Here is a 21999-nt window from a genome sequence, read left to right as displayed (position 1 = left end):
CCTCCCCTCTCCTCCCCTCCCCTCTCCTCCCCCTCCCCTCTCCTCTCCTCCCCTCCCCTCTCCTCCCCCTCCCCTCTCCTCTCTTTCCCCTCCCCTCTCCTCCCCCTCCTCAGAGGCAGCCATCCCCCATATATGACGTAATCTTCGGTTTGTTGGTGTTCGTGTAAGACAGCTAAGCTCTTGCCTTCGTGTGCCTGCCTTCTTCATGCACCAGATGGCATTGGGCATCAGCCTCATTCCGTTTCTCATTCCTGTCCTTCATTTTTTAAGCCCACCTTTTACTGGGGTCTAATAACCATACAGAAGGGAGCATGAGTCCTAAGTGAAGAGCTCCATGAATTGTCACAAAATGGACTCACCATGTAACCACCCCACAGAGGGTTGAAGGGCACGTTTCCAGCACCCCAGGGCCACCCCCCCAACCTCCCTCCCCGTCAGGTGGTTCCTCTCCTGACTTCCAGTAGTGCAGGTTAGTTTTGCCTGGTTTTGAACTGCTGTTTTTTTTTTAATTAATTGAGATATTTAATAGACAGTGCAAACCATAGTTTCATCTGATTATAAATGTATGAGTTATCTATCAGTTATCACAAACAGCAACAAGGACCTTAGAGCTACGTTAGAAAAATGTATAGCTGGGACTTAACTCTAACAATCTCACGCGCTCTCAAGAGAACACCATCCGTTTCAAATCAGTGTCACAAACTCCAAAAAGACGAGGGGAGTGGGAGTGAGGAGTGCGCCAGAGTGGGAAACACAGGGGCCAGTACACAGGTGATGGACAGAAATACAGCTCTCAAGGAAACCAAAATCAGATGCATTATTACAGCTAAGGACAAGCTTATGGCTTTTAAACAACAACTCCTGGGCTTCCCTGGTGGCGCAGTGGTTGAGAATCCGCCTGCCAAGGCAGGGGACACGGGTTCGATTCCTGGTCCGGGAAGATCCCACATGCCACGGAGCAACTAAGCCCGTGTGTCACAACTACTGAGCCCGCGTGCCACAACTACTGAAGCCCGCGTGCCTAGAGCCCATGCTCCACAACAAGAGAAACCACCGCAATGAGAAGCCCACACACTGCAACGAAGAGTAGCCCCCGCTCGCCGCAACTAGAGAAAGCCTGGGCGCAGCAACGAAGACCCAACACAGCCAAAAATAATTAAACAAAATAAATAAATTTATTAAAAAAATACAAAACAACTCCTGCCAGTACCATACAAGTCTTACAAAGAAATGTGTGACAAGTCAGCTGACTTAAAAGGACAGAGGCTACATTTTCAGGTCATTTCAACTGCAAACGGTCGACCCTATCCATTGAGGTTCAGCAGTGGAGTCAGTGTAGTCCAGAAGCTCAATGTTGGATTTGCAAATACAGTTTATTTTACAGAAAGTCAACATTATAAACAGCAGGCACCTCCCCCGCCCCTTGCCTGTCCCGCTGGGTGCAGACCATGCTATGCAGAGTGAGCAGTGATGCTGCCCTACTTCTTTGGAGGAAGATTCGAGAGTGATGGAACCTGCCTGCCCTGCACACGCATGTGCCTGCCCGCCGCGCAGGCCATCAAACTGGGCCCAGCCCACACTGGACCGGTTAAGTGGATCCAGCCCGGGTCTCCAATTCCTTCACGTCGTCGTCTTCCTCTTCCTTCTTCTTGGTGGGTTTTGTTGGTAGGGATATAGAGGGAACATTTGGTAGAGGGACTGTTTCCGGTCCACTGATTTCCAGCATATTCTTGTCTAGTTCCTCCTGTTCTAGTTCTTCTAATTCTGTCACGAGCTCCTCCTCGTCAAACTCTTCTCCAAAGCCTACAGATTTTGAAATAGCTGTTGAAGTTTCTTCTGCAGGTTCCTGCTGGTCAGCAATGTCCTGCGTTAACTCATCAGCTTTATCGACGTCCGTGTTGTCGTGGGCAACCTTCATGGCTTTGGTGGCATAGCCCACGTTCTTGAGCACCTCGGTGTTGGTGTTGGCATTCTCCAGGGACTCTCGCTGGAACTCGATGGTTGACAGCGTGCTGTTGATCTGTACCGACTGCTTTCCATACCTCTTTTTGCGCTTCAGTGCCTAGAGGGCAGCACGCTTGATTTTGGTGTCGTGCTTCTTGGCGGCCATCAGCTCCTGCTCTATCTTCTTCTCCAGGAATTCTTACTTCTTACTTAGCATCTCCTCTGTGTTCCAAAGCCTCTGGATGGCCTCCCGGTGGGGGGGGGGGGGGGGGGTTGGGCCGCCCTTGCCGGCTTTACCCCCTCCAGCCCCGAACAGCTGCCCAAACACTGACACTGCTGCTGCTGGACGTGCCAGCCTGCGCTGCCCGCTCCCCGCCCTGCCACCCCCTGCCGCCGCAGCCCTCCTGAACAGCTGTGTTTTTTTAAGCTGTGGCTTTCTCCTGGTTTCCCTGGGAACATCTTGCTTGGAACCTGCCTTCCTACTAAGCTCCCCCTGCCCCATCCCGCAGGCCCACACCCCAGCTCTCCCTCTTCCACTCCACCTCCTTGTCTCCCGAGCGATGCCTTGGCCCCCAGTGTGCCCACACCCCCTGCCCTGCTCGGTTCTTGTGAGGTCCAGACGGTCAGGTCCCTACATTCTTCCTTTTCTCACCTCCAGCCTGCACCTCCTCCAAGGGGAGAGAGTCTTCGCTTGGGGACCCAGTCTGACCTTGGGACAGATTCTCTACAAGCGGCAGCTTCCTGTCCTGCCATTCTCCTGCCCTCACTCGTCACTCTGGACAGGCTACATCTCCTCTCTGAACCTCTCCACTGGCGCTTCTTGTACTACAACCCGGGTTTCTGGGTGGGATGGTGTATTCATTTCCTAAAGCTGCCCTAACAAAGTATCACAGACTAGATGGCTTAAAACAACAGAAATTTATCCTCTCTCAGTTCTGGGAGCCAGAAGTCTGAAATCCAGGTATCGACAAAACCGCATTTCCTCTGAAACCTGTAGGGGAGAATCCTTCCTGGCCTCTTTGCAGCTGCTGGTGGTGGCTGGCGATCCTTGGAACTCCTTGGCTTGTAAATGCCTCACTCCAGCCTCTGCCTCCATGTTGTATGGCCATCTTCCCCCTGTATGTCTCTGCTTATGAGGACACTAGTCACATTGGATTAAGGACCCACCCTACTCCGGTATGAGATCCTCTTAATTGATTACATCTGCAGCTATTTCCAAATAAGCTCACACTCTGAGGTCCTGGGAATTAGGGCTTCCACATCTCTTTGGGGAACACGATTCATTGTGTAACAGATGGAGTAAGGAGGAGCCTAGAGGGAGGGGAGGAGGCCTGAGATCAAGTTTCCAAGCCAGACATCCAGCTTGTTAATGTCCTGCCTCTTCTCCCTGGTGCAGAACCCCGTGGGTGTGGGTCGCTACCTCAACACCCAGCTGATGGAGACAAAGGACCATCGGCAGCGATACCGGTCCCTGTTCATGGGTGGATCCAAGCGCTACCTCTCGGACCCAGCCCGGGACAGGCTCATGCAGTGAGTGCCACTGGAGCTCCAGCAGAGGGGCAAGGGCACAGAGGGGCTTACTCTGGGCTGGGCTGGGGGCTCCAGCATCTTGTGCTTGGTTCCCATGGGAGCACAGCTGCCGCCCCTAGTGCCAGGCAAACAGCTGTGGCAGTGGAAAGAGTTCAGATCCTGGCTCTGATGCTTACTGGCTATGTGAGGTGGGGCACATCGCTTAACCTCTCTGCGCCTCACTTCCCTCAGCTGTCAATGAGCAGGAGACGGTGGAGACCCAAATGGAATATTCTGTCTAAAGTTGGTGGTAAGGAGAAAAGGAACTCCATCGAGGCAACTCCTCCACCCACAACCCACACAGTCTAGGATTACCTTGCATGGCATCACCACATGGAATCTGCTTCTTGGTGTTGAAAACGGGGCTGGGAAAACTCACCTCAGGAAGTTGTTGTGAAACCTAAAGAAAAAAGCGCATGGAATACTGTGGCTAACTGTAAAACAGCTTGCAAATGTTAGCTGCCGCTGTGTCTTATTGACCTAAGATACCATCAATTGCCGTGTAATCTCAACTTCAGAAATGTTAAAATATGAATAAACATGCACTTTAGAATTGGAAATTCTGGTGAGAGCATGAGGACCAGATTCTGGGGGACCAGATCTAAATATTTAAAAACAGCTTTTAGGGCTTCCCTGGTGGCGCAGTGGTTGGGGGTCTGCCTGCCGATGCAGGGGACACGGGTTCGTGCCCCGGTCCGGGAGGATCCCACATGCCGCGGAGCGGCTGGGCCTGTGAGCCATGAACGCTGAGCCTGTGCGTCCGGAGCCTGTGCTCCGCAACGGGAGAGGCCACAACAGTGAGAGGTTAAAAAAAAACAACAACAAAAAAACCCCAGCTTTTAAATATTTTTATCAAAGTAGACCTGTGTCTTCTTTTTTTTTTTTTTCTTTTTGCGGTATGTGGGCCTCTCACTGCCGCGGCCTCTCCCGTTGCGTGAGTGCTACAGGACTTCCCTTGTAAACTGGCTTAGAATTCTGTGTCTACTACTCAGCTGTGCGACCTAGGACATGTTACTTGGAGACAGACTTTCATCTGAAAAGTGAGAGTAAACAAAATAACCACCTTGTAGAGTCTGCTTTAAGGACTGAAGGCCATAATGCATGTAAATGTGCCCTGCCCTGTGGATGATGTTTTGTAGGTATGTTGTAAGTGCTGGCTTCCCGGGTCCTTAGCTGCTGCTAGGCCTTGGCCGAATTCCGTCTTGTTAATACAAGGGTAAGTTCTTTTTTTTTTTTTTTAAAGTTTTTAATTTTATTTAATTTTCTTATAGAGCAGTTTTTATTAGTCATCCATTTTATACACATCAGTGTATACATGTCAATCCCAATCTCCCAATTCATCACACACACACACACACATACACACCCCCGCCGCTTTCCCCCCTTAGTGTCCATGCGTTTACTCTCTACATCTGTGTCTCAATTTCTGCCCTGCAAACCAGTTCATCTGTACCATTTTTCTAGGTTCCACATATATGCATTAATATAAGATTTTTTTTTTTGCTTTCTGACTTACTTCACTCTGTATGACAGTCTCTAGATCCATCCACGTCTCAACAAATGACCCAATTTCGTTCCTTTTTATGGCTGAGTAATATTCCATTGTATATATGTGCCACATCTTTATCCATTCATCTGTCGATGGACATTTAGGTTGCTTCCATGACCTGGCTATTGTAAATAGTGCTGCAGTGAACATTGGGGACAAGGGGTAAGTTCTTTACAGAGGCTGAAAATGCACATCACCCAGGAAAAGAAACTACAATGGCTTAAATCACCCTTTGTTGTCAAAGACCCAAGGAAAAGACTACTAAGATGGAGATTTGATAGAGACAGGGAGAAACAGGAGGGCATTTCACCCTGAGGGAGGGTGGGAGCTTTGAAAGTAGGGGCCAAAAACGTTAAATGTGACAGTGAAATACCAAAGGTTTCTCATGAAGTCAAGAACGAAACAGGGATGCCTATATCAGTGGCATTATTCAACATTGTTCTGGAGGTTCTAGCAAATGTAGTAAGACAAGAAATAAAAATATTGGTAAAGAAGAGCAAAATCATCACAATTTATAATGGTATGTGTGTTTACCTAAAGAAATCCAAGAGAGTTCATTTTATTTATTTATTTAAATTCACTCTTTTTTTAAAAAAAATAATTTATTTTTGGCTGCGTGGGGTCTTCATTGCTGCATGTGGGCTTTCTCTAGTTGTGGCGAGCAGGGGCTACTCTTCATCGCTGTGTGTGAGCTTCTCATTGCGGCGGCTTCTCTTGCTGAGGAGTACAGGCTCTAGGTGTGCAGGCTTCAGTAGTTGTAGCACACGGGCTCAGTAGTTGTGGCACGCAGGCTTAGTTGCTCCACGGCATGTGGGATCTTCCCAGACCAGGGATCAAACCCATGTCCCCTCCATTGGCAGGCGGATTCTTTACCACTGCGCCACCAGGGAAGTCCCGAGAGTTCATTTTAAAACTGCAAAGTAAGGAAGCAAGTGCAATAAAGTGTGTAAATAGTTTCCTTTGATTCTGCAGCCACAACAAATAGAAAACTTAATTGAGAAAAAGATTCTATTCTTATGAGCTACACAATGCAATGCATTGGGATAAACTTAATCAAGTATATTCAAGGCATAAATGGAGAAAAATATAAACCTTTACTAAAAGATGTTAAAGAAGGCCTGAATAACTGGAGCGAATACCAGGTTCATGGATGGAAAGGCTCAATATTGAAAAAATAGTAATTCTCCCCATTGATGTACACATTTAGTGCCATTTTTAATCAAATTGTAAGGGGGTTGGTAGGGGGAATTGAATACATTTATTATAAGCTTTGTCTGAAAGAGTAAATACATATGAATATTAAAAAATAGGAGACTAACAATCCCATCAACAAATGCATTGCCACATGCATTTGACAACACACCATGGAGGACTAGACCCCAGACTGTTGACCATGGTGACACCTGGGGGGTCTTTTGCATTCTACCTTGTTTTATTTCTGAAATGTTTGAAGTTTTCAAAGTAAACATATATTATTTTTATAATTAGAAAAAAACAAATAAAAAAAGGACAAGAACTCTTGAGGCAGACTACACCAATTATGGGTTCTTGTGGACCCATCTCTAGCCAAGAGTCACCCTTTGTCTTCCAGACCTCAGTTTTCCCATCTGTAAAAGGGAAATACTTTATACCCTAGAGGACATGGCTGGGCATAATTAAGGCTTATGAATGCTACCGAATGGAAGCCAACCATCAGGTGCCTGTGGGTGTCTGATGGTCAGGCCAGTGCATGATTCTCACTGGGACTCAGGTTCATTGTTCATGAAGCCCCAACTCCATTGGACTCTTGGGTCAGGAGGACTTTGCCACGAGGCACAGAAGGTAAGTCATAAGTTGGGAAGAAGGATTTCCTTATATGCTCTTTCATGGATTGATTCATTTGAAAGACCTGTTCTGTGCTTGGTTCTGCCCTGAGTATTGCTGCGCCGCTGACTGTTTTCAGGTGATGAGAAATGTTCTCTCATTCATTCACTGAGTTTTTTATTTCTGAGTTCATATTTTAATTTCTAAGAATTATTTTTGTTTTCTGAATGTTCCTTTTAGTAACAACATGCTCATATTTCATGGATACAATGCTTTCTTATCCTTTGAAGATATTATTAAGACAAATTTGCCTGACATAGTCTCCTTCTGTTTCAATTTTTTTTCCCACGTGTTTGTTTTGGCCTCAATCTTCCATATCAGAGATTTTTCTCAAATATCTGGTGATCCTTGACAGTGCACTCATGTCTAATTGAAAATCCTGCTAGAGACTCTGGGGCACTTGTTGACCATTGGTTCACCATAGCATGACCAAGCTGAGTGTTTTCACTGGGGGAATTTCAGTGTCGGTGTTGTTAGATCTTTTTCTCTTGGCCTTGGCTGGAGAAAGCTCTTCTGAGAGATGTAAACCTGGCTGCCAGAATGTTACGTGGGGGAGAAGAACTTAGAGATCTCAATATTTAGTGATCAAACTCCCATTTGATTCCCTGTTTTAAATAGGATACTCGTGACATCAACTCTTCCCGGTATCATCCTGTACAGAGAACCTCTCTGTCTCCAGAGAATAAATTCTGCAATCTTCATTTATGAAGGGTATTCATCTGGCTGCAGAGAGTGGAGAGGGAAGTTGATATTACACAGACATTCAATCCATACCCTTGTGTTGGTGCACTCCCAATTCCAGAGGTACCTAGTGCTGCCAATTCCTCGGTCTTTTGGAGTGAGGGAATTCTTAGCTTTAACTTCTTCTATTTTAGGATTTAGCTTTCTTGGGTATGCTAACATAGTTACCATTCTTCCATCTGCTTTTCAACTTCCTAAATATTCTCTCTTACTGCTGCTGCTTCTATGCTTTTTGTCCTTGTGGGTATATGATTTTAAATGTGTATTCCTTTACTCCTGTTTTAGTGAGATTTCAGGAGGGTTGGAGGTTAATATATGCATTCAATCCACTAAAAGTGTGGTGAAATTTCTGAGTTTCAAAAGTAAAATAAAAATCTTGGAGATGTCAGATCTAAGAAGACAAATAACCTACGATCTAGATAAAAGACAATGAGACATGTTTTGGGCCTCTCTTCTGAAACATGAATGATAGAAAACACTGTTTATACAACAAGAAAAAGACTTGAGACTAGAATTCTCTATGTAGCCAAACTATCATTCATGGGCAAATAGAGATGCACAAGAATTTGGGATGTATACCAAATGTATCTTTTCTGAAAATATTACTGGGGGATATACTGCAAGTGAAAAATGAATTAGCATAGGAGCTCAACAAAGGGGAAGACATAAAATGTAAGAATATATCTAGCTATGATTTACCAGATAAATGTGAACAACAGCAAAAAGTGGTAATACAAATACCAAGCAAAATAGAATTCAAGGCAAAAATATTAAATGGGACAAAGATGAGTATTTAATCATGGTAAACAATGAAATCCATGAAGAAGTTATAAAAACTGTGAACCTTCACACACTCAAAATAACAGCAACAAACTCCCACAATCATAATGGGAATTCCTTTTTTTTTTTTTTTTTTTTTGCGGTACACGGGCCTCTCACTGTTGTGACCTCTCCCCTTGCGGAATACAGGCTCCGGACGCGCAGGCTCAGCGGCCATGGCTCACGGGCCCAGCCGCTCCAAGGCATGCAGGGTCCTCCCGGACCGGGGCACGAACCCGTGTCCCCTGCATTGGCAGGCAGACTCTCAACCACTGCGCCACCAGGGAAGCCCGGGAATTCTTAATAGACCTGAGAATTTGACAGATAAGGACATGTAAATAATTATTTAGAGGATTTGAATAGGTGTGTTTTACTCCACATCATTTTCAGATATTCATGGAACACTTATAAAAGTTAATCTTCTAAGAAAATTTCATTTAAAATATCTAAATTAAAAACACCCTACATAGAAAATTTTAGGTTACTTTTTCTAAACAGAGTACAATAAAACAAGACATTAACAATAAAAGGATAACCCTCAAAACCAAGTACTTGGAAACTAGTAAGTAGTCTTCTTAAAAGCTCTTGGGTCTAAGAGAAAATCTAGTTTGAAATTACAGTCCATTTAGAAATTAATTACAATAAAAACTCTATATCAAAACCTATGTAATATTGTCAAAGCACCCATTAGAGGAAAATTCATAGCTTTAATAGCTTTTAATATTAAATATGAAAGATTGAAACCAACAGAAGCAATCATTCTACTCTAGAAGTTTAAAAAAGTCAAAATAAATTTAAAACTAAGGCAGAAGTAAAGAATTAATGAGAACAAGTCGAGTCTGGAAGGAGGTGCTCTCACTGGGGCCTCACAACTCCTCCATGTTGATGTGCTATTGTCAATCCCTGCTTCGGCTGTAGGATGCGGGCCACGACTCAGCGTGGGTGTGGATGGAAAAGTGTAGGGTCCACAGACTGCGAGGCTGCCGTAGAAAGGCAAAGAGCGATGGTCAGGGCTGTCTTCCCATCTTATACGTGAGTGCCTGCAGAGGTGGGGGAAATGGCTCAGAGGCCTGCAGCCAAACAGGCAGGGCGGGGACCAGGGCTCTGACTCAGGTCCTGTACTTCAGCCTCTCCTCCTTGGCCAGGTTTGCAGAGGCCATGGGTGTGGAACACAACTTGGCCTTGAACAATTTGCTGTCTTCAGTCCAGGCGAGGGAGGGCGTGTGTGGGAGAGTTGTAAAGTCTCCTTCTGGAATGTGTAGTGACAGCTAATCTTTCTCACCTGTCACTGCCAAGCCTCACCTGCTTCTTCCTGCCAAACCGCTGGTTCTGGGCTTCCAGCGAGGCAGCCTGGGATTTGACTCCCGTGTGGAAAGGCAGCCTTTTGCTTTCCATTATTTAGAGCTATACACATAGGAGGTGCTTCATAAATGTGGCTGATGGACCCATGGAGCAAGGTTTCCACCTGGTCACCTTTCTGGCTCTTACAGCCTGGTCTCTTTACTCCATCTGGCCACCCTCTGGCCGTGTGGACATGCTCGCTTTGCACTCCAGCCAGGCCACGCTCTGGCCACACTGCGATCTGTTCTTGAAACACTCTTCTCCTAGTTTCTGTCTGGAAAATTCCTATTTATCCTCCACAACTCTGCTTAAATATGAAGGCTTCCCTGATTTTTCCAGACGATGCCTCTTTATTCTCAGCCTCTTGTGCATTCCCAGTTTGGAGCACTTTCCCTTTATATTGTAATTATTTATTCACATGCCTGTGGTCCCTACTACACAGAACTTCTCTATTCTCAAACTCCAGCGTCTGGCTGGCACGTGTAGAAGGAGCTCAGTGCATATTTGTTAAAGGATGAGTCAGTGCTCCACGCAAAGGAAACTTCCAGTTCGATCTGTCAGAAGCGCCTAAGTTTTTTCACTTGACATTTTTTTACGAAAAATGTAAACGTACACCAAAATAGAAAGGATTTTACAGTGTACCCTTGTATATGCATCACTTAGATTCTACCGTTAATGTTTTATTCTTCTTGTTTTATGACATAGCTTCCTGTCTGTTAATCTATGAATCACCTGTCTATGATCATCCTTCTACCCATCTATTAATTACCTTACAATCTGATACATTTCAAAGTAGATGGCAGACACCAATACTTCCCCCTAAACACTTCAGTAGGCATACTAACTTTTTCATATTTTTAACTAAAGTCACATTCCTTGTCCAGAAATCTGAAATTGAAATCGTAAGTATCCATTTTTATAACAATAATAATAATAAATTCTTATATCACTAGAGTATATTTATAATATTCGAAGCGATTTTATATGTATTTACTGTATACGATAACTTTAAAAGGTAGGAATTACTCTCAATGTTTTTCAGTTGAGACAACTGAAATTTGGGGAGAGAAAGGGATTTCCTAAAGCTGCTGCTAGGCAACAGCATTCATGCATGTAATCTTCAAAAATGAACTGAGAACTTGCTATGTGGCAGGCACATCTTGGGACATGGCAGAAGAGAACCAGACAGACAGCAGTTCTGTCCCAGAGTGGCTCCCACATTTCTGGGGAAGGCACTCAACCCCCGTTCTACAGTTACAGGGTAGGGTGAGAAGGATGAGGGCAGGAGGGGCCTGGGACTTTTCTATGTCCAGAGTGCTCTCCCCACTCTTTTACCCACAGCGTTCTGGAGGGTGAGACCAGGAGAGAAGGCCCTTTGAACCCAGGAAGGCTAAGGCACAGATAGCCTTCACCATGGCCAGTCTTCCTGTCCTCGCCCCACCTGCTCACACCTGGTCACTCCCCTTGGACCTCCTGGGCCTCTGTGCATGCTGCTTTGGTGGGAGATTTGGAAGTTTGAACAGGAAAGGGGGACTCTTAGGAAATTCAGCACAGAGTCCCCCTTCCCCAGGGTTCCAAGCTGTGTTCTTTCCACAAGTGTTCACTTCTTTCAGGGAGGAGAAAAATTAGGACAAAGGAAAGAGCATGAACAAAGGAAAGGAAGCCAAAAAGCTCAGGACCTGTCCGGAAAACCCTAGATGGTTCGATTCGGATGATGTATGGAGTGTGTAAAGGGGAATCGCAGAGAATAAGGCAGGTGAGATTGGTTAGGTCAGTCCTTAGAGGGCTTGACTGTGAAGCTAAGCTGCTCAGACTTTATCTGACCTGTGAGAAGCCACAGAAGGATTTTTGTAAAAGTTAGATTTATAATAGTAAAACTTACAGCCAGTAAAATTCACCCTTTTTAGGTATATAGCTCTATGAGATCTTTTTTCCAGTTCTGTGAGTTTTGACAAATGTATATAGTCATGTAATTAATCACCCAAACAAGCAAGATAAAGGATATTACCATCACCCCTAAAAGTTTCCTCGTGCCATTTGTAGGCCCCAGCCCCTGGCAACTACTGATGTGATTACCAGCCCTATAGTTTTGCCTTTTCCAGAATGTCATATAAATGGAATCATGCCGTATGTAGAATCTTGTTTCTTTCATTTTGCATGGTGTTCTTGAGATTCATCCATACTGTTGCTTATATTAGCAGTTTGTTGCTTTTTAATGCTGACTTGTGTTCTCTTGAATGGATATACCACAGTTTATCCACTTTCAAGGAGAGGGCCATTTGGGTTGTTTCCAGTCTGGGCAATTTTGAATAAAGCTGCTATAAGCAGTCCCATATAGGTCTTCATGTAGACATATGCTTTCGTTCTTCTTTGGGAAATATCTAGAGTAGGATTTCTAGGTCACTTGATAAATGTATGTATAACTTTATAAGAAACTGCCCAACTATTTTCTGAAAAGATTGTATTCCCACTAACAATGTATGTGGATCTAATTGCTTTACATTCTTGTCAACATTTGGTATTATAAGGCTTTTTTTCCTTCCAAATTTAGCCATCCTAATAGGGGTATTTCCTTGTGGTTTGAATTTGCATTTCTCTAACGACAAGATGTTGGGCATTTTTCCATGTACCTCCTCCATATCTCTTCTTTTACACATTTTAAAAAACGGTTACTTGTTTTCTTCTATTAAGTGTTGAGAGTCCTTTATATATTCCAGGCATACATCCTTTATCAGACATGTATTGTGCAAATATTTTCTTCCGGACCCTCAAAAGGGTTTAAATGGGAAGTAACTCTTGTGTTTTAAAGACGTACTCTGTGGCATTGTTGGGTAGGGGAGTGGGATGGGGCCGGATGGAGACAAGGAGGCCGACTTAGTGTCAGGTGAGAGCTGAGGCTCTGAGCCAGGCCAGGGGCAGTGGGCTGGGGAGGACTGAAGAGCAGAAGGCACGGAGACCCACCAGATCATCATAAAGGCCTCTTTGGCCCTGTAAGCCCGCCCTCCTGCCTGCCTTCCTTTGACAGATATTTGTGGACACCACCTTTCAAGCATCTGAAACAGTCTAGGCATAGGGGAAATATCAATAAAGACATCAAAGTCCTGTCTTCATCAAGTTTACGTCTTGGTGGGAAAGACAGACAACGAACAAACACATACATGTGTGCACCATAATGGCTGGTATATGCTGTTGGACACACAAAGCAAGGGGTTCTTATAAAATGCCACCTTCCAAATGGCTTCTGAGATGAAACCAGAGAGAGTCCTCATGGTTCCACCCTTAGGAAAGAATCCGAGCAATGGGAGGGATGTTAGACTGTGGTCAGGGGATCTGGGCTGGAATTCTGGTCATCAGCGTGACCTCAGACAAGTTCCCTCCTTTTTGTGACCCTCAGTCTCCCTATTGGGATGGTCTTTTAGGTGCTAGGATTTTGTATTTGAAGTTCTTACAAACCGGTTTGGGGGCTCTGATGAGCCAAAGTAGGTGCATAGCAGAGGAATTTCCTCCTTAGAACCAGGCTGTTTTGTTGGAAAAGCTCTAGAGGTTATCAATTTTGGCCTCTCAACTAATGTAGGATCCCCTAGGAAGCACCCTGTTCATCCCCTGTGGGTGCCCCTCCAGGGATGGGGGACTCAATCTCTTCCAAGGGACCAGTTCCATTTTCTCTTTCTCTGTCTTTTAAAGGGAAAGAATCACACCTTTTACTAGGGGGAAGTGCTCTCCAGCTGTGGATTACAATTCAGATCCTATTCCTTAAAGTCGCACATGAAGGACAGCCTGCAGTGACCGGAGGACCCAAAGGCCTGAAGACAGATCTGGGGATGGGAGGGTAGGAGTGGGAATGGGGGGTCTTGGAGAAAGGACACATGGGAATGCCTGGAAGAGGGGAGAGGTGTGGTGGGATCACTTTTGCTGGAGATGTCTACCGGGAGGTCGTGATGTCTGCTGGGCCAGATATCTTTTGATATGAGAGATCAATTATCCTGAGAATTGGCTACTGACATGAACATGGGAGCCAGACAGCAGATGGACTAAAGGGGTGGAATGTGGTTGACACTCTTGGAACCCCTTTTATTCTAAAGCCAAAGTCCTTGGATCCCTGATCAGTAAAACCCAAAGAGAGTTGGGAGAGTGGAGCTTATGTCCTAAGGTGGCTGTAGGCCCTCTCTGGGAATACTCCATCTCCATCCCAGGATGCTCCTGGAAGCTCAGCAGGGCCAAATGCCATGAGGAGGCTGCTGACCTCCAGGAATCATGCAGCCATTGGGAACAAACAGTTCCACTCCCAAAGTCAGAACTCGTGGGCACGCCAGTCTAGCCCAGAGGTGGGTCTGTGCGGGTTGGTCACAATGTCCTGAGCTTCTGCCCTCAATGTTTTTGGACAGTGAGAGATTGGGTGGGATGGCAGGAGTGTGTTGTCTTTAGAAAAGAGGAGACAGACTCACAACCTCAGCCACAAAACTCACATAATGATAAAAAATACTTCAAACAATCTTAAGAGCATGAGTGCCTTACAGAAGTTACTTCGTCACTCATGTCAAAATGACTGTTTTGGGAGAAGTAAAACTGAATTTATTCACAGGCATGTGGTCTATCGAAAAAAAGATACTACTGAATCCTCAAAAAGGTTGATAAGCCAAACTAGGTGCAAGTAGGTCTAATAAGTCTGCAACGTTTCAGGAAATAAGATCAAATACCCAAATCAAATATTGCTATACACTAGCAATAAACAACCAAAAACTGAAAATGCCATATATAATAGCATCAAAACTATCAAATACTTAGGTATAAATTTGACAAAAGAGGTATAAGACTTGTACAGTGAAAACTATAAAATTTCTCTCTGCTGAGAGAAATTAAAGAAGACCTAAGTAAAGGGAGAGATATACCATAATCATGGATCAAAAGACTCAATGTTGTTAAGATGCCAATTCCCTCAAATTCAATTATAGATTCAATACCAATCAAAATCCTAGTAATTTTTTTTATTATTACTTTTTTTATACAGCAAGTTCTTATTAGTCATCAATTTTATACCCATCAGTGTATACATGTCAATCCCAATCACCCAATTCAGCACACCACCATCCCCACCCTCCTGGCGTTATCCCCCTTTGGTGTCCATATGTTTGTTCTCTACATCTGTGTCTCAACTTCTGCCCTGCAAACTGGTTCATCTGTACCATTTTTCTAGGTTCCACATACATGCGTTAATATACGATATTTGTTTTTCTCTTTCTGACTTACTTCACTCTGTATGACAGTCTCTAGATCCATCCACGTCTCAACAAATGACTCAATTTCGTTCCTTTTTATGGCTGAGTAATATTCCATTGTATATATGTACCACATCTTCCTTATCCATTTGTCTGTCGATGGGCATTTAGGTTGCTTCCATGACCTGGTTATTGTAAATAGTGCTGCAACGAACATTGGGGTGCATGTGTCTCTTTGAATTATGGTTTTCTCTGGGTATATGCCCAGTAGTGGGATTGCTGGGTCATATGGTAGTTCTATTTTTAGTTTTTTAAAGAAGCTTCATACTGTTCTCCATAGTGGCTGTATCAATTCACATTCCCACCAACAGTGCAAGAGGGTTCCCTTTTCTCCACACCCTCTCCAGCATTTGTTGTTTGTAGATTTTCTGATGATGCCCATTCTAACTGATGTGAGGTGATACCTCATTGTAGTTTTGATTTGCATTTCTCTAATAAATAGTGATGTTGAGCAGCTTTTCATGTTCTTCTTGGCCATCTGTATGTCTCCTTTGGAGAAATGTCTATTTAGGTCTTCTGCCCATTTTTGGATTGGGTTGTTTGTTTCTTTAATATTGAACTGCATGAGCTGTTTATATATTTTGGAGATAAATCCTTTGTCCGTTGACTCGTTTGCCGATACTTTCTCCCATTCTGAGGGTTGTCTTTTCATCTTGTTTATGGTTTCCTTTGCTGTGCAAAAGCGTTTAAGTTTCATTAGGTCCCATTTGTTTATTTTTGTTTTTATTTCCATTACTCTAGGAGGTGGATCAAAAAAGATCTTGCTGTGATTTATGTCAAAGAGTGTTTTTGCTATGTTTTCCTCTAAGAGTTTTATAGTGTCCAGTCTTACATTTAGGTCTTGAATCCATTTTGAGTTTATTTTTGTGTATGGTGTTAGGGAGTGTTCTAATTTCATTCTTTTACATGTAGCTGTCCAGTTTTTCCAGCACCACTTATTGAAGAGACTGTCTCTTCTCCACTGTATATCTTTGCCTCCTTTGTCATAGATTAGTTGACCATAAGTGCATGGGTTTATCTCTGGGCTTTCTATCTTGTTCCATTGATCTATGTTTCTGCTTTTGTGCCAGTACCATATTGTCTTGATTACTATAGCTTTGTAGTATAGTCTGAAGTCAGGGAGTTTGATTCCTCCAGCTCCGTTTTTTTCCCTCAAGACTGTTTTGGCTATTCGGGGTCTTTTGTGTCTCCATACAAATTTTAAGGTTTTTGGTTCTAGTTCCATAAAAAATGACATTGGTAATTTAATAGGGATTGCATTGAATCTGTAGATTGCTTTGGGTAGTAGAGTCATTTCCACAATATTGATTCATCCAATCCAAGAACATGGTTTATCTCTCCATCTGTTGGTATCATCTTTAATTTCTTTCATCAGTGTCTTATAGTTTTCTGCATACAGGTCTTTGTCTCCCTAGGTAGGTTTATTCCTAGGTATTTTATTCTTTTCCTTGCAATGGTAAATAGAAGTGTTTCCTTAATTTCTCTTTCAGATTTTTCATCATTAGTGTATAGGAATGCAAGAGATCTCTGTGCATTAATTTTGTATCCTGCAACTTTACCAAATTCATTGATTAGCTCTAGTAGTTTTCTGGTGGCATTTTTAGGATTCTCTATGTATAGCATCATGTCATCTGCAAACAGTGACAGTTTTACTTCTTCTTTTCCAATTTGTATTCCTTTTATTTCTTTTTCTTCTCTGATTTTCGTGGCTAGGACTTCCAAGACTATGTTGAATAATAGTGGTGAGAGTGGACATCCTTGTATTGTTCCTGATCTTAGAGGAAATGCTTTCAGTTTTTCACCATTGAGAATGATGTTTGCTGTTGGTTTGTCGTATATGGCCTTTATCATGTTGAGGTAGGTTCCCTCTATGCCCAATTTCTGGAGAGTTTTTATCATAAATGTATGTTGAATTTTGTCAAAAGCTTTTTCTGCATCTATTGAGATGATCATATGGTTTTTATTCTTCAAGTTGTTAATATGGTGTATCACATTGATTGATTTGTGTATATTGAAGAATCCTTGCATCCCTGGGATAAATCCACCTTGATCATGGTGTATGATCCATTTAATGTGTTGTTGGATTCTGTTTGCTAATATTTTGTTGAGGATTTTTGCATCTATGTTCATCAGTGATATTGGTCTGTAATTTTCTTTTTTTGTAGTATCTTTGTCTGGTTTTGGTATCAGGGTGATGGTGGCCTCATAGAATGAGTTTGGGAGTGTTCCTTCCTCTGCAATTTTTTGGAAGAGTTTGAGAAGGATGGGTGTTAGCTCTTCTCTAAATGTTTGATAGAATTCACCTGTGAAGCCATCTGGTCCTGGACTTTTGTTTGTTGGAAGATTTATTTATTTATTTATTTATTTTGCGGTATGTAGGGCTCTCACTGTTGTGGCCTCTCCCATTGTGGAGCACAGGCTCCGGACACGCAGGCTTAGCAGCCATGGCTCACGGGCCCAGCCACTCCACGGCATGTGGGATCTTCCCGGACCGGGGCATGAACCCGTGTCCCCTGTATCGGCAGGCGGACTCTCAACCACTGCACCATCAGGGAAGCCCCTGTTGGAAGATTTTTAATCACAGGTTCAATTTCATTACTTTGATTGGTCTGTTCATATTTTCTATTTCTTCCTGGTTCAGTCTTGGAAGGTTATACCTTTCTGAGAATTTGTCCATTTCTTCCAGGTTGTCCATTTTATTGGCATAGAGTCACTTGTAGTATTCTCTTAGGATGCTTTGTATTTCTGCACTGTCTGTTGTAACTTCTCCTTTTTCATTTCTAATTTTATTGATTTGAGTCCTCTCCCTCTTTTTCTTGATGAGTCTGGCTAATGGTTTATCAATTTCGTTTATCTTTTCAAAGAACCAGCTTTTAGTTTTATTTATCTTTGCTATTGTTTCCTTTGTTTCTATTTCATTTATTTCTGCTCCGATCTTTATGATTTCTTTCCTTCTGCTAACTTTGGGTTTTCTTTGTTCTTCTTTCTCTAGTTCCTTGAGGTGTAAGGTTAGATTGTTTATTTGAGATATTTCTTGTTTCTTGAGGTAGGCTTGTATAGCTATAAACTTCCCTCTTAGAACTGCTTTTGCTGCATCCCATAGGTTTTGGATCGTCGTGTTTTCATTGTCATTTGTCTCTAGGTATTTTTTGATTTCCTCTTTGATTTCTTCAGTGATCTCTTGGTTATTTAGTAACGTATTGTTTAGCCTTCATGTGTTTGTGTTTTTTACGTTTTTTCCCCCTGTAATCATTTCTAATGTCATAGCATTGTGGTCAGAAAAGATGCTTGATATGATTTCAATTTTCTTAAATTTACCAAGGCTTGATTTGTGACCCAAGATGTGATCTATCCTGGAGAATGTTCCGTGCGCACTTGAGAAGGAAGTGTAATCTGCTGTTTTTGGATGGCATGCCTTTTAAATATCAATTAAATCTTTCTGGTCTATTGTGTCATTTAAAGCTTCTGTTTCCTTACTTATTTTCATTTTGGATGATATGTCCTTTGGTGTAAGTGAGGTGGTAAAATCCCCCACTATTATTGTGTCACTGTCAATTTCCTCTTTTACAGCTGTTAGCAGTTGCCTTATGTATTGAGGTGATCCTATGTTGGGTGCATACATATTTACAATTGTTATATCTTCTTCTTGGATTGATCCCTTGATCATTATGTAGTGTCCTTCCTTGTCTCTTGTAACATTCTTTATTTTAAAGTCTATTTTATCTGATATGAGTATAGCTACTCCAGCTTTCTTTTGATTTCCATTTGCATGGAATATCTTTTTCCATCCCCTCACTTTCAGTCTGTATGTGTCCCTAGGTCTGAAGTGGGTCTCTTGTGGACAGCATATATATGGGTCTTGTTTCTGTATCCATTCAGCAAGCCTGTCTCTTTTGGTTGGAACATTTCATCCATTCACGTTTAAGGTAATTATCGATATGTATGTTCCTACGACCATTTTCTTAATTGTTTTGGGTTTGTTTTTGTAGGTTCTTTTTTTCTCTTGTATTTCGCACTTAGAGAAGTTCCTTTAGCATTTGTTGTAGAGCTGGTTTGGTGGTGCTGGATTCTCTTAGTTTTTGCTTGTCTGTAAAGCTTTTGATTTCTCCATCGAATCTGAATGAAATCCTTGTTGGGTAGAGTAATCTTGGTTGTAGTTTCTTCCCTTTCATCACTTTAAGTATATCATGCCACTCCCTTCTGTCTTGTAGAGTTTCTCCTGAGAAATCAGCTGTTAGCCTTATGGGAGTTCCCTTGTATGTTATTTGTTGTTTTTCCCTTGCTGCTTTCAATAATTTTTCTTTGTCTTTAATTTTTTGCCAATTTGATTACTATGTGTCTCGGTGTGTTCTCCTTGGGTTTATCCTTTATGGGACTCGCTGCACTTCCTGGACATGGGTGGCTATTTCCTTTCCCATGTTAAGGAAGTTTTCGACTATAATCTCTTCAAATATTTTCTCGGGTCCTTTCTCTCTCTTCTTCTTCTTCTGGGACCCCTATATTGCGACTGTTGTTGCGTTTAATGTTGTCCCAGAGGTCTCTTAGGCTGTCTTCATTTCTTTTCATTCTTTTTTCTTTATTCTGTTCCACAGTAGTGAATTCCACCATCCTGTCTTCCAGGTCACTTATCCGTTCTTCTGCCTCAGTTATTCTGCTATTGATTTCTTCTAGTGTAGTTTTCATTTCAGTTATTGTATTGCTCATCTCTGTTTGGTTGTTCTTTAATTCTTCTAGGTCTTTGTTAAACATTTCTTGCATCTTCTCGGTCTTTGCCTCCATTCTTTTTCCAAGGTCCTGGATCATCTTCACTATCATTATTCTGAATTCTTTTTCTGGAAGGCTGCCTATCTCCACTTCATTAAGTTGTTTTTCTGGGGTTTTATCTTGTTCCTTCATCTGGTACATAGCCCTCTGCCTTTTCATCTTGTCTGTCTTTCTGTGAATGTGGTTTCTGTTCCACAGGCTTCAGGATTGTAGTTCTTCTTGCTTCTGCTGTCTGCCCTCTGGTGGATGAGGCTATCTAAGAGGCTTGTGCAAGTTTCCTGATGGGAGGGACTGGTGGTGGGTAGAGCTGACTGTTGCTCTGGTGGGCAGAGCTCAGTAAAACTTTAATCCTCTTGACTGCTGATGGGTGGGGCTGGGTTCCCTCCCTGTTGGTTGTTTGGCCTGAGGCAACACAACACTGGAGCCTATCTGGGCTCTTTGGTGGGGCTAATGGCAGACTCTGGGAGGGCTCACACCAAGGAGTACTTCCCAGAACTTCTGCTGCCAGTGTCCTTGTCCCCACAGTGAGCAACAGCCACCCCCCGCCTCTGCAGGAGACCCTCCAACACTAGCAGGTAGGTCTGGTTCAGTCTCCCCTGGGGTCACTGCTCCTTCCCCTGGGTCCTGATGCACACACTACTTTGTGTGTGCCCTCCAAGAGTGGCGTCTCTGTTTCTCCCAGTCCTGTCGAAGTCCTGCAATCAAATCCCACTAGCTTTCAAAGTCTGATTCTCTAGGAATTCCTCTTACCGTTGCCGGACCCCCAGATTCGGAGGCCTGACGTGGGGCTCAAAACCTTCACTCCAGTGGGTGGACTTCTGTGGTATAAGTGTTTTCCAGTCCATGAGTCACCCACCCAGCAGTTATGGGATTTGATTTTACTGTGATTGTGCCCCTCCTACCATCTCATTATGGCTTCTCGTTTGTCTTTGGAAGTGGGGTATCTTTTTTGGTGAGTTCCAGTGTCTTCCTGTCGATGATTGTCCAGCAGCTAGTTGTGATTCTGGTGTTTTCACAAGAGGGAGTGAGAGTCGTCCTGCTACTCCACCATCTTGGTTCAGGCCCTTGACATTGTGGTTTTATTATCAATAACCTTTTGATTTGTTCACTGTCGTACACATTTGCTTTTTATCTTAGTAGAGAAATTTCTGAAAATTATTAGAAATAGCCAAATTTTAGTATTTTTCTATTTTTATGTAACAATCTACCTTGATTTTGCTCATCCAAAACAATAATTCATCTTATTTGACTCAGTCCTGTGGAATCACTCATTTTCTCAACATTCAGTTCAACCTTTTACCCACTTGCCAATGCCTCTTTCCTACACTCCTTCTTGCTCTCATCCTGTCTTCCTAAAAACTTACTCCTAAGTATTTTATTAACAAGGAGGCATAATTGATGAAAAACAACTTAATGTTTTCCTTTCTGAAATTATTTGCATTTTAACCCTTACATTAACAAGATGGGACTCTAATGGAGGAATTGTAGGCATCCATCAGAAGGTTGGAGCAGACCCCTATAAGCAAATCCTATAAAGTGGTGCTTATTCTTCTTATTTTAAGGATTTGGGGGTATTACCCGTTCTGTTTACTCATCAGTTAAGCTGCAAATATGCTTGATATACCTCAAGTCCTTCATATGAGTCAAGGTGGCAAAACAGAGAGTTAGCAATTTCAGGCAGAGATTACCTGTTGTTGCAGTGCTGGGATGCCTAGCACAGTGCCAAGCCTACAACGAATGCACAACTGTCTGTTGTTTAACTGGTCAACCAAGAGTGATTCAGGCTGTGGTCATTGATCCCTAGATTGCTGACTTTATTTGCTTTTACTGCCAATCCCTGCAATTCTGTTATAGATTATATGCAGGAGATGGTTGTGAGTTCTGTTCATGGTTCCTTCATATATAGAAGAACGAATGGTCTTACAAAATCAGGAACATGCCTAATCAGGCATGATCAATTATTAACTCCATTTCCAGCCCCTCTCCCCACCCTGGAGGATGTGGTGTGGTGGCAGGGGCTGAAATCATGGCTTGGCCTTTCTGGTGACCAGCCCCCATCCAAGAGCAATCCAGGTGCTCACCCAGAGTCACCTCATTAGAACAAAAGACACCCCATTACCCAGGAAATTCCAA

The 21999-nt window shown here is 43.1% G+C and overlaps 1 protein-coding gene and 1 pseudogene across 1 annotated transcript in view; one reads left to right on the top strand and one right to left on the bottom strand.

Annotated features, from left to right (window-relative positions):
- CIMAP2 (ciliary microtubule associated protein 2) overlaps nt 1-14621 on the top strand; it is a 25808-nt gene extending 11187 nt beyond the window's left edge. The window contains exons 11-12 of the mRNA XM_027110732.1: nt 3341-3474; nt 13511-14621. Coding sequence (XP_026966533.1) covers nt 3341-3474; nt 13511-13583 — 207 coding nt within the window. The 3' untranslated portion in view covers nt 13584-14621. The remainder of the gene's footprint in view (nt 1-3340; nt 3475-13510) is intronic.
- LOC113622354 (charged multivesicular body protein 4b pseudogene) lies at nt 1589-2446 on the bottom strand (annotated as a pseudogene).
- Nucleotides 14622-21999: the final 7378 nt, after the last annotated feature.

This window comes from Aethalodelphis obliquidens, unplaced genomic scaffold, assembly GCF_003676395.1.
Source record: "Aethalodelphis obliquidens isolate GAN/ISIS:26980383/991018 unplaced genomic scaffold, ASM367639v1 scaffold9, whole genome shotgun sequence".
Lineage (NCBI taxonomy): Eukaryota > Metazoa > Chordata > Mammalia > Artiodactyla > Delphinidae > Aethalodelphis > Aethalodelphis obliquidens.
This window is presented reverse-complemented; position numbering and strand designations above follow the sequence as displayed.